The sequence below is a fragment of the Pogona vitticeps genome, chromosome 1 (assembly GCF_051106095.1).
Source record: "Pogona vitticeps strain Pit_001003342236 chromosome 1, PviZW2.1, whole genome shotgun sequence".
Lineage (NCBI taxonomy): Eukaryota > Metazoa > Chordata > Lepidosauria > Squamata > Agamidae > Pogona > Pogona vitticeps.
The window spans coordinates 343,438,065-343,462,904 of record NC_135783.1 but is presented as its reverse complement, the minus strand read 5'-3'; the positions used below and the strand labels follow the sequence as shown (position 1 = coordinate 343,462,904).

The 24,840-nt window shown below is 42.8% G+C and overlaps 1 protein-coding gene across 1 annotated transcript; it reads left to right on the top strand.

The window, feature by feature from the left end:
- Window positions 1-1,241: 1,241 nt before the first annotated feature.
- TMEM179 (transmembrane protein 179) lies at window positions 1,242-24,611 on the top strand. Its single transcript, XM_072986736.2, has 4 exons — window positions 1,242-1,790; window positions 7,834-7,971; window positions 13,861-13,939; window positions 16,646-24,611. The coding sequence occupies exons 1-4, from the start codon at window positions 1,489-1,491 to the stop codon at window positions 16,823-16,825; spliced, it is 699 nt and encodes a 232-aa protein (XP_072842837.1). The 5' UTR covers window positions 1,242-1,488; the 3' UTR covers window positions 16,826-24,611.
- The last annotated feature ends 229 nt before the right edge of the window (window positions 24,612-24,840 follow it).

Here is a 24,840-nt window from a genome sequence, read left to right as displayed (position 1 = left end):
TGGCTTCACAGAGCCAGGTCTTGGTTTGCTAAAGATGGGCTGAAGAAGGTCTACTGATTCAAAAGAGCAAGTGATTGTAAGTTGGCTATCCCAGAGATGGGGTTTTAGGAGGCCATGGTTTCCATTTCCAGTGGACCATGGAACAAAGCCTCCAAAGGCTGGACACACATGAAGCACAATCAACCTGATGGACAGGTTGGAATATTTGACTGGAACTGGAGAGATTGACTTCCAAACCTCCACTGAGCCACAAAACTCATTGTGTGGCCTTATAACCATCACAGGATGGTTATGAGAATAAGGTAGGGAAAAAGGGCAGGATGAGATTCATTGGAGAAAAGGTGGAATAGAGATAGATTGAGCACCATTTTGGACTAACTCTCTTTTCACAGAGCACTTGTGGTGATTTATAATTTTTTTAAAAAAAATGAAAATGAAATGTAGGATAGGAGCAGGAGTTAGAATTCTGGACAGCAGCTGTGGGGATCTGGGTTCTAGTCCTCAATGAGGCGTAACATTGGGTCCCTCTCTCTGTCAGCCTAGTGTAGTTCACATGATTGTTGCAAAGTAGATATCCACGTCGGCTCAGGGGGGAAAGTTGGGAGAGCACTACTCAAATTCATACTTTAGCAAAACCTAAATTTTGTATAGAAGAAATATTATTTGCATATAAGAACTAGGAAATTTTGCTTACCAGAGAACTGCATAGAACAAATCGTATTTCAAGACATGCAAGTAGACAGGACCCCCCCCCCTCACTGCTCCAGAGGGCAGCAGGTTAGACAGCACGGTGTAGCTGTAAGAGCGTTGGGCTGTGAGAGAGAAGACCTGGGTTCTAATCCCTACTTGGTCAAGAAGCTCACTAGATCAGTGGTCCCCAACCTTGGGCCTCCAGATGTTCTTGGACTTCAACTCCCAGAAATCCTGGCCAGTAGAGGTGGTGGTGGAGGCTTCTGGGCGTTGTAAGTTGAAAAACCTCTGGAGTCCCAAGGTTGGGGACCACTGCTACTAGATGACCCTGGGGCAGTCGTGTTTGTCATATACACTCACTTAGTATTTATGTATTCTCAAATGCTTTTCATTGTTGACTCTGATCTACCCAAATCAGAGCCAAATAAGAAATCTTTTAAAGAAGAAGAGGAGCATTCCTTTTGGAACTTTTTAAAGAATAACCTTGATGGGTATTCGGGAAGGAAGAACTGAATAGCTGTATAGGAAGGTGCAAAATCTTCTGTGGCCACCTTTCAGCTCCCTGCCAGATGTGTGTAAGGGCACAGATCTCTCTAGACATCATCACAACCCTCCCGGGCGCCTGCAAGGGACACGGAGGACTACCCCCTCCGACCACCGCCCCCGCGCCCCTGTCGGCGTCACGGGAGCTGGGAAGGCCGCCGGGGCGGGGGAGGCGGCGGCGGCGGCGACGGGAGCGCGCTCGGCACTGCGCATCCTCTCGGGCGGGCTGGCCGGGGCCGGGGCCGGGGCGCGATCATGGCGCTGAGCAATTTCCTCTTCGCCCAGTGCCTGGGCTACTTCTTCGCCTTCCTCTTCAGCTTCATTGTGGTGGTGCCGCTCTCGGAGAACAGCAACGACTTCCACGGGCGCTGCCTCCTCTTCACCGAGGGCATGTGGCTCAACGCCAACCTGACGGCCGAGCGGCAGCGCTTCACCGTCCAGGAGTGGGGGCCCGAGTCCGCCTGCCGCTTCAGCCTCTTCGCCGGCCTCCTCTCCCTCCTCCTTGCCGCCGTCCAGGCCTGGCGGACCCTCTTCTTTCTCTGCAAAGGACACGAGGAGTAAGTGCCCCCCCAGCGCGCCAGGGGATGATGGGGGGGGAGGCGGGGGGCGGCGAGCGGGGAAAGCGGAGAGGAGGAGGAGGAGGAGAGAGGGATGAAGGCAAAGATGGGGGAACACCCCAGACATATAAGCCGTCCGTTGGGGAGCACGGATCTCATGGCTGGGGGAGAGCACGGAGGGAGAGCCCAATTCTCGGAAACGTCGCTTTTGCGGACTACATCCCCCACAATCCTCCAGCCAGGGGGATTTTTTTTAAATCGCCAAAAGTTAAACACCCCCCCCCCCAGTTCTGCTATGAAAGATTCTGGGATCTGTAGTTCTCCACCCCCCCCCAAAAAAGCAGCGCTTCTGGGCTCTTCATCAATAGGGGTTCTCTGTTTTTCATCCCCTATTGCCCCTGATCCTAAGCCAGTGGTTCCCAGCCTTGGGTAACCCAGGTGCTCTTGGACTGCCACTCCCAGAAGCCTTCAGTGCTGGATGTGCTGGCCAGGGGTTCTGGGAGTTGTAGTCCAGGAACATCTGGGGACCTACTGTCCTGAGCCCTACTGTGTTGGAGGGGGAAGTGATGGGTCATCCAGGAGGGAAACTGGAGTGCTACCCCTCCTCCCAGCCAGCCCTCTCCTAGGGTCCTCTAGCCGCTGGCAGAGAATCAGGCCTTGTCTAGCTAGTTTCCCTCCTCTGCTACATGTATGTGTGAACGCTGGCTTGCCCAAATGCATGGGGAGGAATACAGTGGTGCCTCAACTTATGAATGTCCCCACTTATGGCCATTTCCAGTTATGACCAGCTCCGGCGGCAAAATTTTGCTTTGACTTGCAGCCGTAGCTTCCAGTTACCAACACAAAAAGGCAGGGGGGAAAGGCAAGAAATTCAAATTGCTAACTGTTGGTGGTGAAGAGGCTGCTTCTTTGCAGCTCTTTCACCCCAGCAGTTAGAGAGTGTGCAATTGGAGGAGGCTGTCTGGTAAGGTAAGGTGCTGTTTTCTGCTTTTCAAAAACTGTTCTGGGTGTTTTTGCAGTGTGGTTTTGGGCTGGGGGGTATGTTTCTGTGCTGTATTGTTGTTTTGTTTTTTGGTGATTTTTTTGCAGCCCCAGCACCTTCGGGGCTTGCTTTGCTGTTTATTTTTGGTTTGGGTTTTTTTTAAGCCCCAGTGACGGAGCTTGCTGTGTGCTTTATTTTTGGTTGTGATTTTTTTAAAAAGCCCCAGCGACTGAGCTTGCTGTGTGCTTTTTTTTTTAAAATCCCAGTGACGGAGCTTGCTTTGCTGTTTATTTTTGGTGGGGTTTTTTGTTGTTTTTTTAAAGCCCCAGTGCTGTGTCCTTTATTTTTTTATTTTTATTTTTTTGCCGGAACGGATTAATTGTGTTCCAATGCATTTCAATGGGAAATGGTGCTTTGACTTACAACCATTTCAAGTTATGTCCATCTTCTGGAATGGATTATGGTTGCCAGTCAAGGCTCCACTGTACTTACCTTTGCCCCCAACTCTGCCCGTGATTGTGGATTCCCCCATCTGCGCTGGGCCTGCTGCTGCACCAACCACAGTGGGCAACGAAGCTTATTCTTAGTGGGCAGGTGGGTGATGGCGAAAGGGAAGAGAGAAAATGAAATGGATCATTTAACATATTTATTGTTAATAACAATACTCTTAGAACTGCAGAGCTAAAAAAATTCCTCAGGTTTCATTGAGTCCAGCTTTTGTCAAGGAAGAATCGGAACTCCTAACCTCTGGAACAGTCAGAGACCTAAATCGTTGAGCAGTTTGTTTACTTAGCATTTATTTATTTCAGTTTTTAAAAATATGTTCATCCCTCTGTTCCCCTTAGAAAGGTGCCAAAGCAGCTTATATCAGTAAAAGACAATATTAGCCTTTCAGTACATGAATAGTATATGTATGATCACCTCTTTACTGAATGGGCACCTGGGATATTGTATAGATATACGTAATATATATTTTTTAAAACGATGTGTCGTAAAGTTGATTCCAATGGATACCACTCGTTCCAGGGTTTCCCCGGTATACAGTACTGAGAAATGTTTTACTATTCCTCTCCTCAGGTATTTATTTATTTATTTATTTATTTATTTATTTATTTATTTATTTATTTATTTATTTATTTATTTATTTATTTATTTATTTATTTGATTTATACCCCGCCTATCTGGACCGATGGACCACTCTAGGTGGCTTCCAATATAAAATTAAACAATAAAACACAACAAATACATGGCTAATACAAAACAACTAGAATAAACTAAAAAATAGGAATAATAATAATAATAAGAAGAAAATCAAGAATTGGCTGGAGGGAAGGCCTGAATGAATAACCATGTTTTTAATTGGGTTTTGAAGATGCCCAGCGTAGGGGCCGCACGAATTCCCGGTAGTGCTCTGGAAATGTGCAGCTTGCCCAAAACTATAAGGGTTGGCTCTACTCCAAGGTGGCAATCCAGTGAGGAATCAAACGCCCAACTCCAGGGCAACAGCCAGGTGATGGAGCTCACTGGTCACAGCCAACTGTAGAAAATGTAAATGACACAAATAATAAAATAAGATGTGGTATAGCGGTTAGAGTGCATTGCATTTAGACTACGAAGATCATAGTCCTTTCTGAACTATGAAACTCACTGTGTGATTTTGGCCAGCTCCTACTCTTTGAGCATGGCCTCCCTCACAGAGTTGTTGTGAGCATCAGGTGAGTTTAGAGGGCCTTGTGTTCCGAAATATCACCTACTTGAAACCTGACATGGTACAGCCTTACTGTGCCATGTGTAGGCTGGACCGGAAATTATCTTACAAAGTAGTCCATCCTCAGGACTCTGTACACACAATAATTCACTTCTTTTTCCAGGTCTCCCATTTTTCATGTCTCAACAATTGGCCTGCTTTCTTGCCGGAATAAATTAGTGGAAACTGCCATCTTGCTGAAATGGAGCAGCTAATTTAGGAAGTCCTTCATTGTTCCACTTAAAAAATATATAATCCATATTTTTAATGGATTTTGGCAGAGCTTAGAAAAGTAAATTTTCGCGCTATAGTTCCCAGAATTCAATAGGTTGTATGGCCAGTGACCCTGTTGGCTGAAGAAAGAGAGAAGACTTGGGCCCCCTGATGTTCTTGGACTAAAACTCCCAAAGGCCTTCACCACTTGCTCCGCTGGCCAGGACTCCTTGGAGTTGCAGTCCTGGAACACCTGGGGATCCAAGGTTGAGAACCACTTCTCTACTGTTTGATTTCATTGGCTCATTAGTGTCCCCCCTCCCATCCAACCTATGCAGATAGATTTGCTGACACAATACAGTGGTGCCCCGCATAGCGACGTTAATCCGTTCCAGGATTAATATCGCTATCTGGATTCGTCGCTATGCGCGGGGGGGAACCCATAGGAACACATTAAACTCCGTTTAATGCATTCCTATTGGGGAAAAACTCACCGCTATGCGGGGAATCCTTCATCCGGCCACCATTTTCGCCATCCGGTAAGCAAGAGCAGGGCGCAAAAACGCTGCGGGCGGCCATTTTGTTGACCGGGTGGCCATTTTGGAACTGCCGATCAGCTGTTTGTAAAACATCGCAATGCGAAGATTGGTAAGCGAAACGCTTACCAATCATCGCAATGCGATGTTTTCCCTATTTAAAACATTGCAATGCGATCACATTAGTGATCGCAAAAAACACGTTGCTATGCGGATTCGTCGTTAAACGGTGCACTCGTTAAGCGAGGCACCACTGTACAACAAAGACAGAAAATCATTATTCTTTTCTGTGGATTTTCCCCCAGCACAGAGGAGCAGATATATGCATCAGTAGAACTATACACCAAAAGGTTCTTGATACCATTGTTCATCCATACAACTGTCTTGCATTTTTTCCCCTGCAGTCCCAGTATTTTATCAGGCACAACAGTAATGGTTTATATGGGGTAGGAATATAGATGAAAGGAAGGAAGACAATAGTCTCCCTCTATTCAGCACTGGTTAGGCCTCATTTTGAGTATTGTATCTGGTTCTGGAGACCACGCTTCAAAAAGGATATTGAGAAATTAGGACAAGTTCAGTGGAGGGCAACAAGGATGATCAGGGGACTAGAAACCAAGCCCTAAGAGGAAAGACTGAAAGAATTGGGCATGTTTAGCCTTTAGAAAAGAAGACAGAGGGGAGATGGAATAGCATTTCCGAAAGACTTGAAAGGACATCATACAGAGGAGGGACAGGATCTGTTCTAGATCATGTAGTGTGCAGGACACGTAATAATGGGGTCAAACTACAAGAAGCCAGATTGAGACTGAAAAACTTCTTAATTGTTAGAGCAGTACAATAATGGAACCAATTAACTTGGGAGGTGGTGAGTGCTTCAGCATGGGAGGCATTCAAGAAAAAATTGGGCAGCCATTGGTCACTTAAACTTTGATTTGTATTCCTGCATTGAACAAGGGGTTAGACTTGATGGCCTTATAGATCCCTTCCAATTCTATTATCTATGATGCTGGGAAGAGAAAGGTGTAGCAATTGTTCCAGTTTGGAAAATAGTTTTAAAAGTTCTTGTAGTCCATGCTGCTGCCATTCTGGAAAAACCTGCAAGGAAGGGAAAACAGGAATGAAAAGGGGGAAACACATTCATCATTAACAGGAGCATATCATCCCAATATCTATGTACCTTCCTTGTTTCTCAGATGTGGTCCAGGAATAATTCCAGGTGTTTTTGCTGTTGTGTTCACAGTGAGTGTAGCTTGTTTATGTGCAAGCCGTCACATGTGCAGGCAGATGTCTTGAGGCCTAGGCTCACCACCAGTAGCTCAACTGGATCTCCTTGGGATGTACAGCATTTCGGTTCTTCCTAGCGGAGCCATAACTAGAGTAGGCAACCGGGTCTTTGACCCAGGATGTCAGAAACAAGTGTCCTCTTTGGCATTTGCTGCTGAAAGGCCATGATCCTGTCTATCCTATACAGTTTTCAGCAGCTCTTCCTTGGGTGGAAGGAGAAACGAAACAGAGGAACTTAGCCCAAAAGATATATGGCTGTTCTTTTCTCAGACACAGATGTTCCTCTCTGTCCCTCTGCCGTCTCTCTGTGTATACCAATCTCACATGACTGTCTTTACTATTAGTAAAGCAGTGAAGTCTTGGTTGCCAAAAGTACTACTTAAATCTGTGTCTCCCAGGGCAGGAGCTGGCTAGATAGCACAGTGAGTTGGGCAGCTGGCTACAGAATCAGAGGTTGGGAGTTTGATTCTTCACTGTGGCTACTGGCAGGAAGAGACAGCCCAGATAGCCTTCAGCAGACTGTGCAGCACACATTCAGAAGAAGGAAATGGTAAACCATTTCTGAATCCTGTACAGCTAGAAAACCCTATGAAATGTCACCACCAGTTGGAATCACTTTGATGGCACATACCTTATTTTTCAGTGTATAAGACGCCCCCACTTTTCTAATCCAAAATTAAGAAATCCAAGTGGGGCTTAGAAAGTGTAGGGGGAAAGGGATCAAAGTGCTGCAGGATCACTTTGATCCCTGCTTATCCCTCCACTTGTTTTTGTTCTCTCCTCAGCTTACTTCCATGTATAAGACGACCCTCAATTTTTAGTCTAAAGATTTTAGACAAAAGTATAGTCTTATACATGAAAAAATACGATAGTTGTGATTATTTTCCGAGGGCAAGGAGCTGTGCAAAGGGGCCTGCTTTGTTTCATTTGTGAGTCCTTGAAACCAACCTCTCTGAGCCTTGCAGATAGATCTGCTTGGAATGAGGGCTGCTAAGGGTTTGCTCAGATAACATTATGTGTAATTCTTAATTGATGGGGCATTCATTGCATACATTGTACAGCCTGCCATTGATATAGCTTATGGCAAGAGTGTTCCTGTGCTGTAACTCCCTCCAGCCCTACCCAGCCTCATCAGCAATGAAGGATGATGGGAGCAGCAGTCTAACAAGTTCTGTATAGCCACGTGCCCCCCTATCCATAATTTAAAGAGAATCTTAAATTGCTGATGACTTATGTTTTTCTATCTGCTTCTCTCCCCATTCCCATCTTTCACAACAGCTCCTTTTTTTATGCCTTCCTGAATCTGCTGATCAGCGCCTTTGTGGTTTTTGTCATCTTTATTGCCAGCACTATCGTGAGTGTCGGCTTCAACATGTGGTGTGAAGCTATTACTGAAAAAGGAAGCATGCCAAATAGGTGAGTATGAAAAAGGATTTTTTTAAGTGTTCAGTCACAGAAACAGATAACTTGGAGGCAAGGAACAAAATGCAGAGAATGTCAAAGAAAGGGAAACAAACAAGAGGAGATATACAGTGGTGCCTCACTTGACGACGATAATCCATTCCAGCAAAATCATTGTCAAGCGAAAGTAAAAAACCCATTAGAATGCATTAAAAACCGTTTAATGCGTTCTAATGGGCAAAATACCTCATTGTCCAGCGAAGATCCTCCATAGGGTGGCCATTTTCCGGTGCCTCTAAAGCGAAAAAGCCCTCCTAAACACAGCTGGGAGCCATTTTGCACAATGGGTGGCCATTTTGAAACCCGACGATCAGCTGTTTTCTGATTGTTGTTAAGCGAAAAATCGGTTCCCGAAGCAAGGAACCGATCATCATCAAGTGAAAAAAGCCCTTTGAAACATCGTTTTGCGCTTGCAATAGCCATTGCAAAAGCATCATCGTGAAGCAATTTCATCGTATAACGAGATAATCGTCAAACGGGGCACCACTGTATTCTGGATATTGTTTTGTTAAAGAGCAGTTAAAGCAAGGCCAATGAATGAACTTTCTTATTGGAAGCATTCTGCTTTTGGGCTACAGCTCCCAGAATCTACTCAGCTTCCAACCCTACAAATGTTGCTGGACTACAGCTTGCTCAGTCTCTCGCCACTAGCTTTACTGGCCACGGCTGATGGGGATTGTAGTCCAACAAGGGCTGTATAGTCCCTTGTTTCAAGGCTTTTAACTATAACATGGAATTTTGGGTTTCTGAGTTTTAATTCCAGATTTGTTGCTATATTTTGATGAGAGCGACATTTTGGGAAACCCCCCCCCCCAGCTGTAGCCACTGATGTTGGTGCAGGATTCGGTTACAAAATACCATTTAAGACCCTAAAGGAGCGCATGTATAGACCTACGTTGAATATAAGGAGACATGAGATTTATTGGTTAATGATTAGGCTGTTCTTCCACACCAATTGGAAAGCTGAAAATTGCAAACAGCCCCAGACTGGGGTAGACAGAGTGCACCCTGAGATCTTCAGGGCCCAAGTGCGGCCCCCTCACATTTCCCTCCCTTTTTTATTTGGAAAAGAATCACTTAAAAATTATCCTTTTTACTCTGTAAGAGACCAGGAGGTCATTTTGCCATGTTTTGGGCCTCTCTAGGGAAGGTGGCGGTGGGAGTGACTTCTAATCACGTCTGGCTTTAAAAATATGCCTTTAGGAGCCTAAAATCACTTAAGAAGGCCTTAAAATGTGGATGCTATATGTCGCATGAGCAAAACTTTTGACGAGTTTTGTTCCCTACCCAAGCTGCATGCAAATCCAGAAGCGACTCATGCAGGCCTAGGCCTAAAATAGCTCAATAGAAGCCTGAAATGTGACAGATTTGCCCCCTGTATCCCTTACTGGCACTGTTTTGAATTAATTTTAAAAATGGGTACAGGGGAAAAGGTGGAGGAGGCATAAGGTGACTGCAGCCCCCCCCCCCCCGAATTTCTGAAAGTTGCTTGTCTCTTCCCTGGAGATGATTTCTAAAAACTCTGAAAATGCAACATAGAAATCGTGATATTTAATTTTTTCCCTCATAATAGAAGACAAAACTCTTTGTTAATGGAATGGAACTGACTTTTGACTGAAGTATGTGTGCTTGTCCTATCTTATACAGTATTTGAATAAGGCTAAAGGAATATCCAGTACGAATTAGTTATGCGTATCTAATATGCTTCCAGCCTGTGAGCTAAATTTACTAGTGTTATGTAATTGTAACACCCATTACATAACACTGGTTATAATAGAGAAGTAAGCAATTATTCAGTGTGCTCTACCAGTCCTTCGGTTTGGTGTTAGGAACAAAAGATCTGCTAGTATCTTTTCGAAAATGCAAATGTCTGCTGGATAATAATGAAGTTGCAGATAAAATTGTGACATTTTATGTCATATGATAATAGATCAAAGGCACTGTTACAGAGTTAATTTTATGTTTTACCTTGTCATATGTTGTAAAATGCCATTAGTGAATGTTCTGTTTAGGGTTGCAACGATTATTCGAATATTCGGTTAAAATTCTCTCTGGGTTTTTTGGGGAAAAAAACCCTGACTTAAGAATCGAATATTCGGATAAGCATCCAAGATGGCTGACCACACTGGAAGGGCAAGAAAGAGAGAGAAGAGGCTTTCCGAAACCACAAAACCCCTGGAATTTTTTCACAGCGCCACGTAGAAATCCAAGTTAATTGGTTAAAAAAAAATCTGTAGGCAAGCTATCTTACCAACTTGTTTGTCTGGAGCATCTGAAACAAAAACATGCAAACACCCTCTTCTGAAGTCTTCTCTGATGATGTCATAAGGTAATAGAGGCTCATAAGATGGGTTTCACTTGGGGAAGAAAGCAGAGTGGTGGGGTGGTGCCAAAATTGGGGTGTATGTCTGTTTGGGTGGTTTAGTGGTTGGGATATAATAAAAGTGAAGGTGCTTTTCAATTCTATCAATTTTAATCCGTTTTATCTGTGTCTTAAAAAGCTAAAATCTAGGGTCTTTCCATGCATTTTTCTTTTGTTCTGTTCTGTTCTGTGCATCCCTCTTTCCTGACTCATACTGTTCTTTCTAAGTTTGGGAGCAACATCAGTGCAGTTATTTACACAAGAACAAGAACACCATGGCACGAAAGAATCCTAAGGCATTTATAATATCCAACAAAAGTACATGACTCCGAACTGTTAGATTAATGTGATATATGTAAGACTTCCAGAAATGTTATGGAGTTGTCAATGGCGTACACATTGCCTCTGTTGTGTGTTCGCTAAATCGTAGATTGTGGGATCCATAGGCCTGTTTCCTGCCTTCTCATAAGGCATTCTTAGCTCATTTAATCATTGATTTGAGGCAGCTTGAACCTTACTACATAGCAACATGTCCGTGAGGTTCTCTCTGATTGCATTGTGAGTATGAAAAAAGTTGCAATTCAATTAATTGTAATTGATGGATCAGAACCATTGTCTAAGGCCAGATTGTAGGAAAACACAAACTTCTTTCTTCTCTCCAGAGATGGTTTCTGGTTCCATCCATTGCCCCTCTGTTATTTGTCTTGTGTGATTCAGCTTGGGAGGTTCAGCTGTCAGTGGATGCAAGCTTTCCTACTTTGTTTGCTTGCAAGTTGTGTTTCTTTCTCTCCTGTAGGATGTTAGTCTTTCAAATTACTGCTCTAGAATGGCAGTGGTGCTAGATCTAGCCTTTCCTATTCTGTCCGCTGCTCTGTGGAGTCAGTCATTCTGAATGTTTGCTTGCTGTATTTTTTTTTCCATGCTTGTCTCTTATAGATTCCTTTTCTTCTAATAAGATACATTGGCTGCAGTCCAAGCACAACCACAGTAGGCCCACTGAATCAGTGGAGATTGGATAAATCAGCTCCTCTGTACATTCCATGGATGGTCCTTTTCTAGTTGCAACTTACTTCTGGGTTTCAGGACAATCTATGCTTAAGGAAATCTGCCTTATCATGCTTAAAGATGATACTGTTTGGGTTGTATACACACAGATTTGAAGGACCTGAAGTGCAGAGATCCTGGGATCCTCCAGGTATCCATGCCAGGTACATGGACTTCACTGTTGTGGATCTGTGGTGGAAACAGGCAGGCACATTTTGTCTTTTAGACACTACAGACATAGAAATGGCTTTACAGTGGTGCCCCGCATCACGACGATAATCCGTCCCATTGAAACAGCTGTTTAGCGAAAGCATTCGTCTAGCAAAAACCGTTTACCCATTGGAATGCATTTAAACCCGTTTAATGCATTCCAATGGGGAAAAATCCTTGTCGTTCTGTGAAGATCGCCCATAGGGAAGCCATTTTGCGAAGTGCTGATCATCTGTTAAAATGGCTGCACTGCGAAGCATCGGTCCCGAAAACACCCGATTGCAAAGCTCCGATCAGTGGCAAAATTGTCGTCTTGCGAAAATCGGTTTGCAAAGCAGGGACCCAAACATTGTCCAGTGAAAATTGCCCTTTGGAATCACTGTTTTGTGAATCGCTATAGCGATCACAAAACCTCATCATCATGCGGATTTGTCATTTTGTGAGTCATCGTCTAGCGAGGTACCACTGTATACTGGATCACACCATTGGTCAATTTAGGTTAGCTCCTCTAGACTGACCAGCAGCAACTTTGTAAGCACTGCCAGAGGTTGAACCTGGAATGTGTCTTGAGGAAATCGGTGCCCTTGACCACAATCTATGGACAATATGCAGTTTGTATTTGCTTTTATTGCTAAAATATGAGATATTCTGACTGTTCAAGGTGCTATAGTTGGGGAAATGAGATTGTTGCTGAGTTTGCTGGATGGACTGCAGTCGGTTTGTGTGACAGGCAGTAGTTATATTGTTTTTTTTAAATGTTCTTAGTCCTGAGTATCACAATAGCCTTTCCTAGTGGGAATTGAATTTATTTATTGCAAGCCTACACCATTTTCCTGCAAAGAAGAGACAGAATGTGGCCTTTGCTGTACTGCCCACATAGTAGAACATCTAAACTTAGAAAGAAGAGCAAAGCTGCTGGGTCTTATCAAGGAGCCATCTAGTCCAACATTCCGGCTGGGATTCAGATTTCTTTAGCCCCATCAGTTCTGCATAACTAGTGAACACAGCCCTTGCGTCTCCTTCTACACAGTCTACACCAACTATTCCACTGATCCCCAGGAATGCCCTTGTGAGGAGAGTGCAAGTGCACTCGTACTAGCTCAATAGAAGCCTGAAATGTGGCAGATTTGCCCTCTGCATCTGTTTTTTGTGAAAGGCTTGCAAGATGTTTTGTGAAGTCTATGAAAAGCACTGATGACATCTAGCACTCAGGGACATGGTGTTTTTCTACAGAAACAGACAAAACAGCTCTTCCTTTAGCAACAGAAGGACACGTGTGTGTGTGTGGGGGGGAATCCTCAGTTTTGATTTCATTACATTTCTTTATCTCACATCTGTATCCTCATCCCATCTTTGGTTTGAATTAAATTGCAGGGCTTTGATTTTTTTTTCCTGATTGCAAAGGAATTTATGATTGGTGGTTTGCTTGTTGTGGGTTTTTTTTTGCACTTATATAGTAAACATTTTAAGGTATGCCCAATTGTGCACATTTTCCCATTGTGCACATTTTCCCATTTTAATGTATTCGTATCTGTGCACATTTTCCCATTGATTAAAATGGATGCATATTTTATAATTGCAGACAATTTTATCCATTCACGTTATTAAAAATGTACCCATGACCTTGCATATTTTTTTTATCTCTCTGAGATGCATGGCAAGCCTCACAAAGCAGTGAATTTTAAAGACAAAGTATGTCTTGCCACAGAACTTGGGAGGTGCACGGCCACATTGGTTCGGACTTGATCCTAGCAAAAATATTTTCTTTCCCTCGTAAGGAAGCCTTTCTGTCAACACTAGCCTGTAGAGATAGGGAGCTTTGCACATTTGAACAATCCCTTGTGATTGTATGATCAAAATATAGGTACAACACTTTTTTTAACAATCATGTGGAAGGGCCCTGTCAGATTAAGAATGCAGCAGAATTCTGTAATATAGAGTCCAATGGAACATTCATGGAGCTTCTTTCTTCCTCGCAATCTGCAGGGCATTAATCAGAACAGGAACAAATGGCAAAGTCTTAGAAGAAAACTTGACATTTTGGCCGTTGTTCTGTTATTTTTTTTGTCTGAGATCAATAAACTAAAACTGGCTCAACAGCATGCCCTGAGAGAGGCTGCCATGTAAAAGTTTATCTTTGTCCTCAAGGATAGTGGGATGATTGCTTTGTAAAGAAGATGTTGATTTTTGTTTCTTTCCCTTTCGTCCAAAATATCTTCTCCCTCTAGCTGTGAAGAACTGCAGGATATAGATCTTGAGCTGAATTTAGAAAACTCATCATTCTATGACCAGTTTGCCATCACACAGGTGAGTGAACAGCTATTGACCAGAGCCTCTCTCATCATCGAACAGATGACTTGTAACTGTGGAAATGACTTTGGGAGATCTCCCGAAGTAGCATCCTCCTCACCTGAGGTTACCTGGAATCAGTTTACACATGCATAAACACAGCCTATATCATTGTTTCCTCATCCAGTGTTTGATGATGTGATGCCACATCTATGAACAGAGGCAAGTGGAAAGCAATGTGCTCCAATGAAATGACTATCTTCTCTGTCATGATGTGTCTGGAGTGGTTTCGTTCATATGTTTGTGCCCATCTGGGGCATTTTAGAGCAGGGCAACCAGGTCGGTGTGCCGTCTGAAAACTGTACACCATGAAAAATGGTTAAAATACCTGCCTGGAGTAGAAGAGTTGGGGTAATGGGCTTCAACTACATGAAGGATTATCGTACAGAAGATAGGGCAGCCTGAATCTCTGTTGCTTCAGAAGGCAGGATTGAAAGCAGTGGGTGGAAATTACAGGAGAGCAGATTTTGAGTAAATGCTAGGAGAAATTTCCTGATGGTAAGAACAGCTAGCTGATCATTGGGATAGCTAGCTGTAGGAAATGGTATGCTTTTCTTGTTTGAGTTTTTAAGATACAGGCTAGATAGTCATGCGTGAGCGCTGCTGTAGATGCCGGCAGAGCCTACCTTGAGCACTGATTCGGGACTAGATGATTTCCGAGACTACTTTAAATTCTGTTGTTCTGTGGCATTACTTCAGTCATCAGGTGATGGACTTGCATGTGTGAGCTCACCTCAAGGCTTTTGAAATCAGATGAAAACATATATAGGCAACAATGTTGGTTTCTCTGACTTAGGATTCCAACAGCAGGAATGAAGCAGTATGTCCTGGTGGTCAGTATCTAGGTGAGGACAGAAAGATGTGTTTCTCTTAATGGTACCATTAGATGTGGGCATTTGTTCTTAGAACTGAAGTTCTACTATTTCTTGAAAAGGCCCATAGTATGATACAGGGAAGGGCTTAGAGGCTATGAAATGTGAATTTAGTGTGGGCCAAGGCAAGCTATGCTCCAATAGCATTGTAGGGTATGTCCTGTTATTCTCAGATAGTGAAGTTGGGCTTTGGGAAGGGTTGTTGTTGTTGTTGTTGTTGTTGTTGTTGGTGGTGGTGGTGGTGGTGGTGGTGTTTGTTTGTTCCTTTTTTAATATTTGTACACTTATTATTTTAGCTTTAATATTGTCTTTTCATGAGGTACACCATCGTTGTATACTCATTGTTTTAAATATTGTCTTTCATGATGGGATGTGGTGGCGCTGCGCGTTAAACCGTAGAAGCCTCTGTGCTGCAAGGTCAGAAGACCTGCAGTCGTAAGATCGAAACCACATGACGGAGTGAGCTCTAGTCACTTGTCCCAGCTCCCGACAACCTAGCAGTTCGAAAGCATGCAAAATGCAAAATGCAAGTAGATAAATAGGTACGACCATGGGTGGGAAGGAAATGGAGTTCCGTGTCTAGTCGCGCTGGCCACGTGACCACGGAAGATTGTCTTCGGACAAACGCTGGCTCTATGGGTTGGAAACGGAGATGAGCACCGCCCCTAGAGTCAGACATGACTGGACAAATTGTCAAGGGGAACCTTTACCTTTTTACTGGTATTCTCACGCACATGCCAAGCCTGCAGGCATGCCCACCTCAAGAATCACTTAATTGGCTCTTTAATTGTCAGCTGGATGTGAGTGAATATGCTGTAATTTGCCTTCCACCTACGTTAGAAAGAAACATGATTTCACCCAATGGGTGTAACCAAACTTTTAGAATTGGCAGTCTAGGACAGAAGTAGAATCAGGAGAATACTTCAAGAAATAAAGTAATCTGGAAAATGCATCCCTCCCAAGCCTTAAACATTTTTTCGTTGAAACGTTTTTCACCTATTTGCTCTGTTTTAGATTGTTTTGTAAATGTTGTTCGAGATTGTACTGTAGATGGTATAGAATGGGAATACAGAAACTCATGCTAAGGAACCAAACCCAGCTTTCCTGAGGTCCTAGTCTACCCTGCAAGGGCTCCTAGAAAGATATGTTGGTTTTTTTCTGGTGACACCATTATTTGCTGGATTTCCAAGTTTTGTACAGTTCTAAAAGGCTGGGCTGTCTCTCCTATAGCTTAATCACCAGCAGTATGAGTGGTGGCGCTGCGGGCTAAATCGCAGAAGCCTGTGCTGCAGGGTCAGAAGACCAAGCAGTCGTAAGATCGAATCCACGCAATGGAGTGCGCGCCCGTCGCTTGTCCCAGCTCCCGCCAACCTAGCGGTTCGAAAGCATGCAAATGCAAGTAGATAAATAGGGACCACCTTGGTGGGAAGGTAACAGCGTTCCGTGTCTAAGTCGCACTTGCCATGTGACCATGGAAGATTGTCTTCGGACAAAACGCTGGCTCTATGGCTTGGAAACGGGGATGAGCACCGCCCCCTAGAGGCGAACATGACTGGACAAAAATTGTCAAGGGGAACCTTTACCTTTACCTTTTTACACTGATATTTGGGTCCTACTTTTTTCCCCTCTGTCATTGTTCATCACCCATAAAGTTTCTCTGAAACGGAGGTTGCCTCTTGGGTTGAGAGCGATTCCCTGCCATTGGTATAGAAAGTAATATTAGGAATCATGTGCCTCCGTCATCTCTGCATTTCTCAAATCTTTCTCCTCTCTCCTATTTTGTCTTGTCTAGTTTGGTCTCTGGGCTGCCTGGGTGACCTGGCTAGGAATTACCATCTTGGCCTTTTTGAAGGTTTATCAGAACTATCGGCAGGAAGACCTCCTGGACAGCCTGATTCATGAGAAGGAGCTTTTGCTAGGACGATCCTCTTCACGAACTTCCTTTCAGGAGGAGAAAAGTGGCATGATTTAATGGGAAGGCTGAGCTGAATCTGCTCAGCAGGTTGTGGGTTTTTACGTTGGCATCTCTGTTTCGAGGACCGTGAAAGGAATTGTTGTAATCCATGCAATTTTTTTTTCCAGAAAGAAAGCAAATCTGGAATTAAGCAGCCCATTAAGGATATCTTTGTCCGCAAAAATATCCCTGCTAACAGGCTAGTTCACACATATGTGTTCATCATGGTCTCTTGTCTGTGAATTACTCAACAACGGGTGAATGTCAGTTAGATTTGCAAACTCTCTCCATTGTAAGGATTCTGTTAGAGTTGGTGTGATATTGAAAGTCCATCTTTGGAGATTAATTCACACCTGCAAATCATCCCTTTTTGCTTGTATTTGTACCTGATAGACATGCATGTGTGAACCGACCCATAGACAATAAACTTTGTGCCATTTCCTTGATACAGGTTTAGTCAAGTTGTCACCTACAACATATTTTCTGTTGAACATACAATTAGCTTTAGACTTGGGAATAGCAACATATATTCTTCCTTAACTGGTGTCCATGCCATCTCAGAGATATTGTGTTGGATACAGACTTAGTCATGTTTAGAAGAAATCCAATGAAATTGCTGCAACAAGTAAGTCATGGCTATCTGAATTGCTGATTTCACCCGATTTCTGCCACCAGACTAAGGACAGAAAAAGACATGAAAGACAACTTGGTATTAGAAGATGTGAATCCTTAAGGGCTGATTGTTTGTGAGTATCATGCCAGGCGCTTATTTCATCTCTCAGAGTTGGCAAATTAACTGGCTTTCTTTTATGATTGATCTTGGGAACATAAGCAAAAGATTCAGTGGAAGCCTGATTTCTCAAATAGAAATGTTTGTCTGAATCACGTCTCTCCAACACTAATGTGCTTTCAACTGATAATGAAATGTTTATAACATCACTTTCTGTCCTAAGTCTGGATCCAACCCAACGTTATGCATGACTTGGGCTTAATTATGTGGAGGCACTTTTAGTGAATTCCTTTTGCCTGGGAGTGCAGGTATGAGGACTGGAAATTGCACGTGTGTGTACAAAACTAGGTAGTGTTAAAGTGGCCATGGCATAGGTGAAGATATTTTTATAGGACTTGTGTGGTCTTTTTCCCCACTTGAAGGCTCTGGATGATTCAATAAATGGATGAACTGGAGGCTGAAAACGTTCCAAGCTCATGCTAAAGTTGTACCTACCCTATGGCCCAGTAGAGAACATCTTTATTGGTTATTTACCTTAGATGTAGCCTTACTTTTTCTGTGGCACAATGCCAACTAGAGTAGACCCATTGAATCAGGTTTGTTAAGTCAACATATGTGTAGGTCCTATTGATTCAATGGCTTGTTTCCAGTTGGGACTAGAAATGTCAGTTCTTATGTCTCTTGTCCTCACATAAGAAGAGCTGTGACATTCTCCTCCTCTCTGGAAACATGGTAGTGAAAATAAAACAGCAAACATTATAATGCCATTGTGCAAAACTCTGGTAAGGCCGCACCTGGAGTATTGTGTACAGTTCTGGTTGCCGCAACTCAAAAAAGACATTGTGGAACTAGAAAAGATGCAGAAGAGAGCAACTAAAATGATGACTGGGCTGGGGTACCTCCCTTATGAGGAAAGGCTACAGCGTTTGGGCTCTTTTGTCCAGAGACAAGGCGCCTGAGGAGGGACATGATTGAGTGGTCTAAAATGATGCAGAGGATGGATAAATTGGACAGAGGGAAGCTGTTTTCCCTCTCACGCAATGCCAGAACCAGGGGACATCCATTCCAATTGAGTGTTGGGAGAGTGAGAACAGACAAAAGAAAAGATTTCTGTATCCAACAGAAATTAGTCTGTGGAACCCCTTGCCACAGGATGTCTAGATTCCTTTAAAGGGGGATTGAACAGATTTCTGGAGGAAAAGTCCATTACAGGTTACATGATGGGGGTGGATAATTCCAGGCTTAAAAGAAAGGTACCTCAAAATGCCAGATGCAGGGGAGGGGTGTCAGGAGACAAATGTCCTGTTGTCTCGTGTGCTCCCAGAAGCATCTGGTGGGGCCACTGTGAGATACAGGAAACTGGACTAGATGGGCCCTTGGCCTGATCCAGCAGGGCTTTTCTTATGTTCTTATATTCTAGATAATTCCATAGTGTTTACATTGGTGAGAGTGACATTTTGTACCATTTCTCCCAGCAAAATTACACAGTCCATGCACTTTCATGGGGTGTTGCTGTCTTTCTCAACAATTAGCCAATCCTTCTATGCTTACTCTTTGTCTGTGTGAATGTGGTGTATATATGTGTGTGCATGTGTGGGTGTATATGTGTGTGCTTTGCTTCTCAGAGACAAAGTACAATATAGACAATTTGCACAAATTACAGATAATTGAAGCAGGAGGAGAACTCTTTGCCTTGTTCTCAGCTGGGGATGATAAATTTCACATGATTTTTAATGTTCCTTGTCAAGACAGCTTATGCGGACAAGAACAAAGCATTTAGAAAGTAATATTTCTGCCTGTAGTTAGAATTAACACCTGGATTTAACCCTACATCTATGGGCCAGATTGCACAGCTGTGACCCATAGGACATCTGTGGGCCAGATCGCACAGTTGTCCTGCATTTGGTAGCTGTGGGAACTAGAAGAGTACTTCACCATTTAGCACCCCAGTGTGTGTTACGAGCATTATGTCGTTCATAGCATTCTCCTACACAAGATTCAGCTTTCAACCAGACCTACCACAATCTCTTGAGAACTGAAAATTGAGGTTCTATACTAAAAGTAGCATAAGTCCTTAACAGAAGCATCGGAAAGTGACATGCTGAAGATGACCAGATGTTGCGCCAATGATGTGAATCAGAAATCCTGGTCTTCCAGGCTGTCAGTATGATCATGATCTAGCAAGAGTTTTTGCATATGCTATTCAGTGGTTCAATCTGAACATTGTCGCTGAGACATTTTTAGCAGAACTGAACTACGATGCCTCACTCCTACGTGGCTGGAAATACTCCAGATCTGAACGGAGGATTTAGAAATATTGAAAACTTGCAACTAAAAAGCTGTGCGTTCTCTCTCTCAAAAATGAAACTGTCCCTAAAACCACCCTTCAATAGTTTTGATGCATTGTTTTCCAGATTTAATTTGCATTAGGACGACGGCATCTGAGGAGGATCAGTCCTCTCCCGTGGATGCCAAAAACTGCTGATAATAGTGAATCCTATATATCAGATGTCCCCAACCCTCGCGCAGCGGGGTGCCCCGCCTTCCCCAGCCAGTCCACAGGGCTAAAGGTTGGGGACCACTGCTATATATAGTGTCTCTGGTTCCCTCTCGTGGCCAGGTCTGGTAATTACATCATGGAAATACGTATTTCTGTTTTTTTTTTTCATTTAATATTTATAATATTTCAGACCATGGGTAAATGAAATCATGGATACCGATCCTGTGGATACGAGGGTCCTACTGTATTTTGATCACTTGCCAAACTCACAAAATGTGTGTGCATATGTGTGTACACACACATATATACTTTTTAGGAAAGCTGCTTCTGGTGGGATTTAACTGAAAAGATGTGAAGACAGAAGGTTTGACTAGAAACTTGTTTCTACTGTCCCAATGATGGGGGTTAGTGTGGAGAGTATCAGCCATTACATTCTATTTAAGTGCACCCTTTGAGAGGCTGCTGAGTGCATTTTTTTTAGCTTCAACTTTGAAGTTGGCATGTGAAATATATTATTATAGCTTAGTAAAACGTAGTGAAATAGGCAACCATTAACAGCTTGCCTTGTAATCAATTAATATATAATACTTGCTTCTATAGATATGCAACTAGAATCTCAGTAATATTTTCTACAGTGCTAGTAGCTCATTTGTGATATGGCTCTCCTAGATTTTGTGTAATTATACAGTGTGCAGCTACCTCTCTCTCTCTCTCTGTCTGTCTCTCTCTCTCTCTCTCTCTCTGTGTGTGTGTGTGTGTGTGAAATAAACAATAGGCCATATCCCTTCTTTTAACCAAATGTTTAGAGATAGAAATTGCAATCCAAGCAATTTGCATGCATGAGAATGATGGGTTAGAATTTCTTTCAAGATATGTTCTGGGATCCAGGATTTCTAACTGTGGAGATTACACCTGGCCATATTTGGTGAATGCAGGATTAAAGCACGGATAAAATCCATTGTTCCTATACTGAGTGCCTGCTTTTTCCCTTTTCTGAAATGATGGGTGTCCTCACTGATATGACCACAAGGCCGGTGTGAAACATGAGTCCAGAGCTTCAAGAAGTTAATTTTTTTTAGACTCCCAGAATCTCCTGACCTGTACGGCCAGTGGCCAAGCTGGTTAGCGGATTCTGGCAACTGTAGTCCAAAAAAGGAAGCTTTTTTGGTTGGTGTGAGTCTGGGTTCGGTCTTTAGGAGAGCTTGTACTTATGTAAACCAGAACAATGGACATATTACTAGCAGGTCTGTTAGGAAAGTGTGAAGGCAGGAGGAGAAGGGGACGACAGAGGATGAGATGGTTGGACAGTGTCATCATTGCGACCAACATGAATTTGACCCAACTCTGGGAAGCAGTGGAAGACAGGAGGGCCTGGCGTGCTCTGGTCCATGGGGTCACGAAGAGTCGGACACGACTAAACAACAATAAATCTAAAACAACCTGCTTCCCAAATCCCATCATTCTATCTTAATATGACCAAAAATAGGATCTTCCCTTCCCAGCCACAGGTTATCAATTGGGCTGCTTTATACAGTAGATATATACTGCTTTATATGCCCTTTTCTTCAAGCAGCCATTTTCAGTTTCCATGAACAAGCTCCTGCCATTCCTAAGGTTGAGTTTGGATTGGATTAGCAAATGGCACCTAGTGTGTTTCCTAAATGAGCGAAGAGTTTCCTACAACCAAAGCCATCATGCCACAGCAAGAGACATCCATGGGTGTAAGTGAACGTCTGCGTGTTTTGCCAGTGCTGATGCAGAAGCATGCCTGCATAGACACTCCCACTGCGAGGCTCACCCAAGACCTATTAAATGGTCTGGATGTTTGTTTTGAGTGGCATGGGGAGTGTGCATTCGTATTTAGAGCTACAAGTTAGTAATTTCAATGTGCGTGTATGTATATGTGTATGTCTTGTGTCAGTTACATCCCAGCTTTCCTCAAATGGCTCAGGCTAGTATACATGGCTCCCTTCTTCTCCACTTAATCTTCGTAACAATCTTAGGGTTCACTTGATGAATTTCATAGCTGGCTAAAACCTGCATCTCCCACACCTTGGCCCAACACTCTGACCACGATCCTGTATTGCCTGCCAATATCTAGTTGCTCACTGGTGCAGCTGGATCAGGTTGAGAGGTTTCCCATTTTTTTTGATGTCATAGAGCCTTGAGACTTCTTGTAAATGTTCACTTCAAATTAAGGAGTCAACTACTGAGAGTGTCACATTATTTATGTATTACACTGCTATGATCTGGCGAAATTCTCTCCTGCTCTTGCTTTTTCCATAAATAAGCCTTCAAGCCTGACATGTTAACTAGGGCAGAAAAATTCCAAAGTGAGAAAAAGAGGTACGATATTGTGTGCTGGCACAAGAAATGTATTTCTATCAGATTTTCAAGAGCAGCTTTCTGATATTGGCCAGGATCCTATCGGTTAGTTACTCTGGCACAAAGTGGCATAAATTGCATTGGTGAATTGCCTATAATGTATGAGTTGCCACTTGTATCGTTTGTTGCACCTCCTCATGTGCACCTCCTCATGTGAGCGAGGTGCGATGATGACTTGTTAACTAGTGGCAATTTGCCACTGTACTTTTTTGCCATTACATTTATGTTTGTGTAAGTAGCTGATAGGATTCTGGCCATTACTGTTTATAAGCTATAGGATCACCCTGCAAAGATACTTCATATGCCAAAACATAATGCTATTATCTGTTTCTCATTTGACTCTACACGTGTTTTAAATGCTTTCATCTACTCCTGTACATTGTTTACACTGATCGCCTGTGTGTCCAAACCAAAGATCTTTTTGTGAAAAGGTTTTCTTCTCTTCTGGAATTAATTTGTTTTTATTTATTTATTTATTTCATTTATATGCTGATTTTCTCCCAGGATTGTGATGGATCTGCACCATTTTAGTAAATTCCTAGTTTTTGCAGACTGACTTGACCAAGGCTGTATGTCTCAGTGCCATCTGTGGCTTTTTCCTCTGTTCATTTCCTTTGGCACATATTTATTTAATATACATATTAATATAAATATTAAATGTATTCATGAAAGTTTTCACGGCCAGGATCTAATGGTTGTTGTGGGTTTTTCAGGCTCTTTGGCCGCGTTCTGAATAAATATTAAACATTTGTAAATCACCCCCAGCCCACTGGACGCTCAAGGTGATACACAGATTTCCAATGAAAGGGCAATGAAACAAATACCTCATCACAATTCAATTAAAACAGAAGGTGGACCATCCTTCATGATGAAATAAGGGAACAACATCAAACAGATGTTGAAAGTTTAGGAGAACGATCAAGCGTTCTCTGCTTCCCTAAAGCCTAAGAAAGAGGGGCTCATCTCTCTAGGGATGGAGTTATATAATCATGGCCCTGCCTGACTACCTACCAACTTAATTTCTATGGGACATGGGTGACCGAATGCAGCTCCTCAGGTGACCTCTTCAGGGGCATTTATTTTACTGTATTTTTCCATGTATAAGACTATACTTTTGTCTAAAATCTTTAGACTAAAAATTGAGGGTCATCTTATACACAGAAGTAAGCTGAGGAGAGAACAAAAACAAGTGGAGGGGAAAGCAGGGATCAAAGCGATCCTGCAGCGCTTTGATCCCTTTTCCCGTACACTTGCTAAGCTCCACTTATTTTTCTTAATTTTGGATTAGAAAAGTGGGGGCGTCTTATACATGGGGGTGTCTTATACATGGAAAAATATGGTATTTTATTTTTATACCACCCATCTGGCTACCAAGGCCACTCTGGGTGGCCCTGAAGACAACTCCACAGACCCATTTAAAAATTCAAAAATGTTTTTGATTATGAATTTTTCATTTTTCTTAAGGATTTTTTGGGGGAGGGGGAGGTTCCCCCACCCGCTATAACCCCCCCTCAAAAACCAAAACTGCAACTATTCATCTGGGAACTTCCTGTTATATTTTAAAAAAACCAGACACACACAAAGTGACAGTGTTCAGGCATCTCTAGGCTGGGTGTGGTCCTTAGGGTTAGAATCTGTACTTGTAATGAACATAACTCAATTAATCATCAACCTATTTAAAATGTCAAATTCAAAATGTATAAGAATTTGGGATTGAAAAAGTGCATTCTGCATTTCTTCCAGCATTTGTTAAAAGTCCATTTCAGAACTTATCAGTATGCCTTGCATTGTCTTCCAAGGTCTTTATTCGCTATTTCATTGGCCATGAATTGCATGCAGTGTACTTAAAAATTGCACAGTGTTACTTGACTCATGCAGAACTGAACACCGAGTTGTTTTCTAAAGTGCAGAAAAGAAAAAAAATGCTCTCTTTTTGCTGTGATGCTTTGTCTCCTCAAGCAAAACTAAGGTCGCTTGGCCTGTACTCTGAACCTATAGCCAAATTGCATTGTATGTGATGTATGGGTGTATGTATGTATGTATGGGGGTGGGGGAAGTTGCCTAAAATAGCATATTATTGTTGATTCTTAATGAACATGTTTTACCTCAAATGCTTCTCTCTGCCCTCTTCCAAACAGCATATTGGGCTTCTGATCTGGTGCCATATATAATAAACTGTGTGGAAAATATGTGTGTCTTTGCTTTTCATTTAACTCGAAATGGAAGCATCACAGATTTTTAGGACTTCTGTTTTCTCCAACTCCTCTTTCTTGTTCTTACAAGTGGTTCTGCTTGATGTAAGAAGCATAACACTGGTACCATAAGTGGCATTCTTGCATACAACTCAGCCAAAAGCTACATTGAATTTGCCATATACAGTATGTTCGAAGTGGGATTCCCTTTTCCGATCTTCTGGTA

What these genes read in the sequence shown, in the direction of transcription:
- TMEM179 (XM_072986736.2), top strand. Translation starts at nt 1,489, where the DNA reads ATGGCGCTGAGCAATTTCCTCTTCGCCCAGTGCCTGGGCTACTTCTTC. An exon ending in CTCTGCAAAGGACACGAGGA is followed by an intron (nt 1,791 to 7,833) that starts GTAAGTGCCCCC and finishes CTTTCACAACAG; the next exon opens with CTCCTTTTTTTATGCCTTCC. An exon ending in AAAGGAAGCATGCCAAATAG is followed by an intron (nt 7,972 to 13,860) that starts GTGAGTATGAAA and finishes TTCTCCCTCTAG; the next exon opens with CTGTGAAGAACTGCAGGATA.